Raw genomic sequence first — 7,216 nt, 5'->3', positions numbered from 1 at the left:
CCCCAATATACAGCCATTTTCAAGACCTTTGAAGGTGGGTTTTGACTTCCAATTTTTTTGGGTTAGAAGAGGTAAGTGAATTTTTTGTGTAAATTCCTCCGTTTGACTCTTTTTTCTGTTAAGAGTTTTTTAATTTCTTCCCCAATTTCGGTCTATGAAATCTTAGGGTTAGGAATGGCAAACGCCAAGTTGAATAAATTGTGCATGGACGAAGATGATCCAATTCTCAATGCCGAAGTGCGATGCAAACATAGTATTTTGCTGCAAATGCAAACTTCTTGGTCAGATCGGAATCCGGGAAGACGATTTTGGTCTTGTCCTCACTATGAGGTATGTGTTCATGTTCTAAACCTATCGATTAACTTGAAAATTAATGTTGATTGGGTCGTTATTGAATTCTTTAAATTTCAGGCCACAAATTGCTAGTGTTTCAAATGGAGAGACAACGAAAGAGTTGATGAACGATCAAAGTTTATTCTTCCAAGATTGGTAAACAAAATAGAGTTAGAAGAAAATTACGACCATCTTAAGCTGCATTTGGATGATCTTGAAGATTCAAAACAGAATGTTAATTTGAAAAAGAAGAGTATGAAGGAAAAAAATAGAAGAAACTTGTGTAGAAAATTCATTTGGTGTATTATGATTTTTGTAGTTGTTGTGTTTGTTACCAGCTTAATCCAAGTTGGTAACTTGAAGAAAAACTAAATGGAGTTCCCATAGTAGGTGGTTGTTGTAATAATATAAGATCATTTTGGTTGTTGTCGTAATAGAAGATCATTTTGGTATTGATATCGGAAAGGGTAAGTTAGATGTGGTTTGGTTGTGTACTTCATTTTGGTAATGTAATGAAACATCATTTTAGTATTGCATTAGAATGAAACATTATTTTGGTATCATGGTATCAATTTCTGTTGATAAATCTGTTGTTGTTGCTGTATAAGAAAATTTTTGGGGGGAAAAAAACAAGAAGCCTCTTGGCAGCAGCTGGTTAGCAACACTAGCTGCTTAGCAACACTGCCCACGACTTCAGAACATCCAAACTAATTGCATATGAAGAAAACTACTATAATTTCTAACAAATCACTTCAATGGTACATTTGAATGCCAATAATCTAATAACAAAACAAACGTTTCCAACATAACACTTTGAGTACCATTTATAGGAGCAAAACATTAGTTTTTAACAAGTATGCCAAGATCCAGGCATTAATAAAAAAAAATCCAACAGCTTCATAACAAACAAAAAAACACCATAGGTCCCTATCAACACTATAATTTCCATGGTTCTTGGGGCTGTGAACCAGCATTCCTTGATTTGTCTCTAATTTCTTGAAGTCTTTTTATTATAATTGCTTGTCTTCCTTTTCACTTCAGTCCACTTGTGGGTTTGAAACCAGTATCACCAGTAACATCAGCTGATCTTGTTATCTTTGTTGATGATATAGTGGACACTATTCTGCTACTTGGCAGCCCAGTCTATACAAAAAATAGTTTAATTAGTTTAAGGTACATTAAGATAATAACAGAACTGATTGCATCTTCACTTACATTAATAGCTGTGAAGCCATTCTCAGCCTGAAAACACTCATTCCCATCAGTCTTGGCCTTTTATATGGTGTTGAGCTTCTAATACCCCTTCCCCTTCCTCTAGTAGCAGTAGATGAACTTGGTGCAGCAGAAGAAATAGGTGCAGCAGATACAGTATGAGCTGCATTTGGAGTTGAACATGAAGACCAACTTTCAAGTGAATGATGTGTTGTGGCCCTTCCTCCCCTTTCTCCCCTTTCTCTTCCTCTTCCCCTGCCTCTAGCAGTAGTAGAAGTACTAGTTGTTGTATCAGGAGCTGTAGAACTAGGAGCAGAACAGGTAAACCAACTACCAAGTGAAGAAGTTGATGGAAATTCAGCACCAATAGATGCAGTTGGTGCAGTATCAGGTGCATTAGCAGCAGATACATTAGTTATTTTTCTTGGTCTACCTCTTCCTTTTTTTTACAGTAGGCTCACCTTCATTAGTAGTTGATTTATGGAAAACAAACATGTTAGATAATGAACTAAATTTAAAAGAATTTGATACAAAATAGAACATTACCTTTGATTTGCCTCTTCCCTTTCTTGAAATTGTTGGTTTTGCAGCAGCTTTTGATGAACTAGCACCAAGTGTATCACTCTTTGGACACCCTCTTTTGTTGTGACCCATCTCATGACAGAGCCTACATGTCATTACTAGACCAGTTTTAGGCAATTTACCAGACTTCTTAGTTTCATTTGCCTCTTTCCTTCTAACCTTTTTTGGTCTGCCAGGCATGCTTTTGACAATTGGTGGTGCAACAGAAGGGTTGGCGGATTCAGGCCACATTGGCATATTACTCACTGGTTAAATGAAATTAGAATAAGTTAACAAGTATGTCTCTTTGTTGTAGCAGCTATCAATGAAGTCAGCTGGTTCAACATTGTCATAATACATTGCACATATGGCATGTGGACATGGTATCCCCTTTAGCATCCAAGATCTGTAACTACAAACCTTCCTTCTAAGGCACACAGTATGTTGTTTACTGTCATTCATTAGTTCATATCCTGTTTGTCCATTAAACTCAATGGTACATGTCATTGATTTTTCAATATTGTCCTCCAATATCTTTAAGGTCATTGGAGAGATGTTGCTACTCCATGTGTTTGCAAATGCCCTTAACTTTCCTATTCTTGTCATCATCTTGATTCTAATCTCTTCAAGCATGCTAATAATAGTCTTGTGCCTTGCTGCCAAGATCCAGGCATTAAAACTCTTTGACATGTTATTATCCAGTGCATCACACTTGACTTCACAGTTAAAATACACCTTGCACCAATACTCCTTGTCATAGTATAGTAGATCATCCACTATGTTCTTACCAAGCATTGACAGTGTTTTCAGATTTTTTTTTTTAATTCAGCTTCATAAGTGCTTCTGGCACACTTCCAGAATAAGTTCCTCCTTTGAAGCCCTCTCCATCTCTTTGACCAATTAGCTAAGATATGCCTCGCACACATCCTTTGTTCACAAGCTGGAAAGAATTCCTTAATTGCTGAACCAATCCCTGTAAATTACAGTTACATGAAACACAAAAAATAAAACATAAGTCAGTTTTAAAGAAGGAAAGTGAAGCTAATGAAACACAAAGTTGCAGTTGCTGAAATATACCTTTTGCATGTCAATGATCATAGTGAAGCCTGTGCCATCACCCAATCCCAAGTCTTTCTTCAGCAAAGTTAAGCACCATGACCATGTACTTTTCTTCTCATATTCAACTATAGCCCAAGCAAGTGGAAGCATTTGGTTATTACCATCCTTAGCCACAGCAACTAGTAGTTGCCCCCTACTTACACCCTTCAGGAAACAACCATCCAAGCCTATGCATTTTCTACACCACAAGAATGTATTTTTTTAGTGCCTCAAAAGAGATGTAAAAACTTACAAACACTGGCCTACCAAGTTCATCCAGTTCACCAAGCTTCACAACACAAGTGCTCCCAGGGTTAGTCCTTAACAACTCATCCATGTAATCAAGAATTCTACCAAACTCCACTTTATGATCACCCATTATTTGCTGCAGTACTTTAGCTCTTGCTCTCCTGGCTGTGGTCTTACCAACATGAACTTTGAATTTCTTCCTTATTAATTCTTGCAACTTGAAGACTCTTATGTTTGGTTGTTCAGTTATTCTATCTTTGAAGACCTTGGCCAAGAATTTAGAATTGCACAAATAATTTCTAGAGGCCCTCTCACACTTGAACTGGATTGTAAGTTCTTATAACAAAATTATTATTTACACTGTCCAAGTTTGCAAACAAAAGCTAATTGCAGTTATCCTTGGTGCACCTCCACCTGACTCTAGTTGGCTCATTTATATGATTTTCAATCAGAACTCTTTTTTGTAGTGCATACCTAGTTACTGCATCTCTAAAGTCATCAACACTCTCAAAGATTATACCCAACTGCCATACAATCATTTTACATGTTTTATCAAACTTCACACTCTTTGTATATTTGGATCTCCTTTTTGTTAGCTTTACCTTCTTGTCTTTCCCATCTTCAGTCCAGTATTCATCTTCATCAGTTTCAAAGTTACAAGCATCAGAACTAGGATAATATGGTTCACCACCACCTAGCCTGCCTTCTACGCTTTTTTTACCAATTTCAGTCTCATCAAAACCAATATCTGGCCCTGCATCACCACATGGTACATCTTTAGTATCAACAGCAGCTTTCTCCTTTCTTTTTCTCCTTTGAAATGACCTACTTTTCTTCCTAATCTCTATGTACTCCTCATTTACATCACTGTCGTAATCATCCCCCCCCCCCCCAAAGAAGTCATTTTCATCAGAATCAGCACTATCTTCAGTTGATTCATCATATCCATTTTCACTTGAGTAATCTTCAGCTGGAGAAGATTCTGGATCTGAAAGAGCAGCTGTTGTGTATGCTGGATCAGCAATTGGATCTGCAGGAGCAGTGTGTGGAGGAGCAACAGTGTTTGGAGAGCAGCAGCATTGATTGAAGGAGAAACAACAGTGTTTGAAAGAGCAGTAGTGTTTGGAGGAGCATTAGAACCATTAAAAGCAACCCCTTTATTAAAAGCTGAATAAGATTCCTCCTCAGGCATGTGCACATATACTTCCAAAACAGCCTCATGTTGTAAAGACTTACCAATTGCTAAAAAAGCCCTGTCATTTTTAATATCTCCTAAAATACCACAGTTAGGTGGCCGAATACTAAATTTATAACTTGAGTTGTATCCTAATTCTTTAATATAATCTTTCAACTCAAAATAGGATAGGGTATCCACATCAACATCCAAATATTCACTCATTACTCCACCAACATATTTTGGTTCCCCATTTCCAAACTCTAAGACCCCACCATGATATAGTCTTAAAGTGATTAAAGCAAACCCACTCATACATATATCCAAACAAAGCAACAAAAAAAATCGATAAAACAAAATTCAGCAGAATTCGACAAATTGTAGATACTAGTATTAGAAAAGTACTTATTTGCTAAAAACCAAAAGTTTTCACTGAACCCATGCACAATCGAAGCTCTGAGGTTAACATGCAGACAAGAAACCTCAAATTTAATCTGCCAATCACAAAATCGCAATGGCTAAAAATATTTAAAAACCCTAAACTAACACAAAAGTAATTAAATGCAGTAAAGACCCTAGAACATTATTCTTGTTTAACCTTCCAATCTGACCTTCAACAACCCTAGAACATTTTTCTTGTTTAACCTTCGAATCTGACCTCCTCTTCCTTGAATCGAACTATTAAAATGGGGCTTTATACTTATTTTCGATCTATTAGTATCCAATTGCAAGAGAACAAAGAAATTTTTTATGTCTTGATGATTTGGTTAAAGGATCGAAGAGTGCACTGAAGAATGGGGGAAATTTTTGGGTCTCAGATAGTCATTTGTGTTATATTTTAATGAAGAGATAAAAAAAGATAAAAGGGGAATGGAATGGGGGGACCATCGGTTTATGATGCGCGTGTCTACACCGCATGTATTTTAACTGGGGTTTCAGTCCAGCTCAACACAAAAGGTCTAAGATATTAAGGTAAAAAATAGTTTAGGGGGATACTAGGATTCCCGTGAAGAAAAAGTATGTAGTTGGAACTTTGGGTATAAGTTAGGGGGGTAATTATGCATTTTTTCATAAAATTAAGGAACTATAGTAAAAGAGAAAAACAGAATTTAAATATCTCTCAACATATATGTCTGATGTCGTTTAACCATTGGCTACCATTTTTGTTTACTGGCCGCATTTATTTATACAAAATCTTGAGAGTTGAGTCCGTTAGTGGCCAACTGTTTCTCATCTCATATCATAGCAAATACTCCACTGAAAAGGGAAATAGAAAACTATCGTATTCTTGTGAGCCAACATATTCATGCTCATCCTATTAAAATTCGTAGTCTAATATTCTTCTTTTAGAATTTACTTCTTTCATATAAAACTAAGAAAAATTCACAATATATTACGTATTTCATACAATTTTAGGTTTTACTTTATTTTATACATTATATCACTACCCAAAAACCAAAAACAAAAAAGAATATGATCGCTCGGAGGTCTTATTTGTTAGGAAGTGTCAGATTAATAGAAGGGAAAGAATATTTAAAAGAGAAAAGCAATAAATTGCACAAGACAAGACAAGATTTACGCGGTTTGATGATTTTTGCCTACTCTACGCCCACATAAAGAATAGCTCTTTATCAATTGAAGAGAAAGAAGAAGTTGAGGGGATGATCTACAAATGAAAATGCAGACCCCTTTTATAGGCATTTGAATTCCTGCCGACGTAAGCGCTTACGTCATAAGAATGCCGACATAAGCACTTATGTCATAAGAAATGCCGACGTAAGCACTTACGTCATAAGAAAAGACTTCAAAGATGAATTCTTTCGCCTATCATTTTTCTTCTCTCTTTGACTTTTCTTTCTTTTGTTTTGTCTTCTTTTCTTTCTTTCACATACAACAACAGATTTGCTCCTATCAATCTCCCCCTCAAACCTATGTTACATCAAGAAAGAAATTTAAAAAAAAAATTGCTATTCTTTGGTGGCGCCTTCACGCTATCAGTCTTGAAGGCTAACTGAGGCAGTGCACAGCCTCAGTTTGTCACCACCGACTCTGACAGGTTCTTTGATCCTATTATCTTCTGCAGGGAAAGAGTTTCTTCACTTATCAACTCTTGAATATGATGATACCTCAATTGAATGTGCTTTGATCTTGAATGAAATACTGGATTCTTGGCAAGATGAATTGCACTCTGGCTATCGCTAAAAAGCTCACAATTGTCCTGCTCTTTACCTCTTTAAGAAAATTCTTGAGCCCAATGATCTCTTTTCCAGCTTCTGAGATTGCCATGTACTCTGCTTCAGTGGTAGATACAAAAACACTTTTCTGAAGTCTGGACATCCAGCTAACAGTAGTACCACCCAAGGTGAACACGTAGCCTGTGGTACTTTTTCGACTATCCAGATTGCTGCCTAAATTTGCATCAGCAAAACCTTGTAAGATGATATTGTTCTTTTTAAAACAAAGTGTCATACCTGAGGTGCCTTTGAGATATCGCAATATCCTTTTTACACCTTCCCAATGCTCTATTCCTGGATCTGACATGTATCTACTGACAACTCCAACTGCATGCGCTATGTCTGGTTTAGTGCA

General features: G+C 36.5%; 1 protein-coding gene across 1 annotated transcript; it reads right to left on the bottom strand.

The window, feature by feature from the left end:
• Nucleotides 1-3,010: 3,010 nt before the first annotated feature.
• LOC109208976 lies at nt 3,011-4,852 on the bottom strand. The gene is made up of 6 exons (XM_019372141.1): nt 4,594-4,852; nt 4,056-4,483; nt 3,873-3,977; nt 3,458-3,775; nt 3,184-3,369; nt 3,011-3,079 (listed from the first exon to the last, which is right to left on the bottom strand). Exons 1-6 carry the CDS (start codon nt 4,850-4,852, stop codon nt 3,011-3,013), a joined length of 1,365 nt encoding a protein of 454 aa, XP_019227686.1.
• Between the last annotated feature and the right edge of the window lie 2,364 nt (nt 4,853-7,216).

The sequence above is a fragment of the Nicotiana attenuata genome, unplaced genomic scaffold, assembly GCF_001879085.1.
Source record: "Nicotiana attenuata strain UT unplaced genomic scaffold, NIATTr2, whole genome shotgun sequence".
Lineage (NCBI taxonomy): Eukaryota > Viridiplantae > Streptophyta > Magnoliopsida > Solanales > Solanaceae > Nicotiana > Nicotiana attenuata.
Note: the sequence above shows the minus strand (reverse complement) of the source record. Positions and strands in the feature narration are given on the sequence as shown.

Excerpts from the sequence above, each read along its gene's own strand:
- LOC109208976 (XM_019372141.1), bottom strand. The coding sequence starts at position 4,852 with ATGAGTGAATATTTGGATGTTGATGTGGATACCCTATCCTATTTTGAG. Across the intron at positions 3,776-3,872 it reads ATATAAATGAGCCAACTAGA|TTCAAGTGTGAGAGGGCCTC; the intron begins GTCAGGTGGAGG and ends CTTACAATCCAG. Across the intron at positions 3,370-3,457 it reads AACTTGGTAGGCCAGTGTTT|GGTGTAAGTAGGGGGCAACT; the intron begins GTAAGTTTTTAC and ends TGTTTCCTGAAG.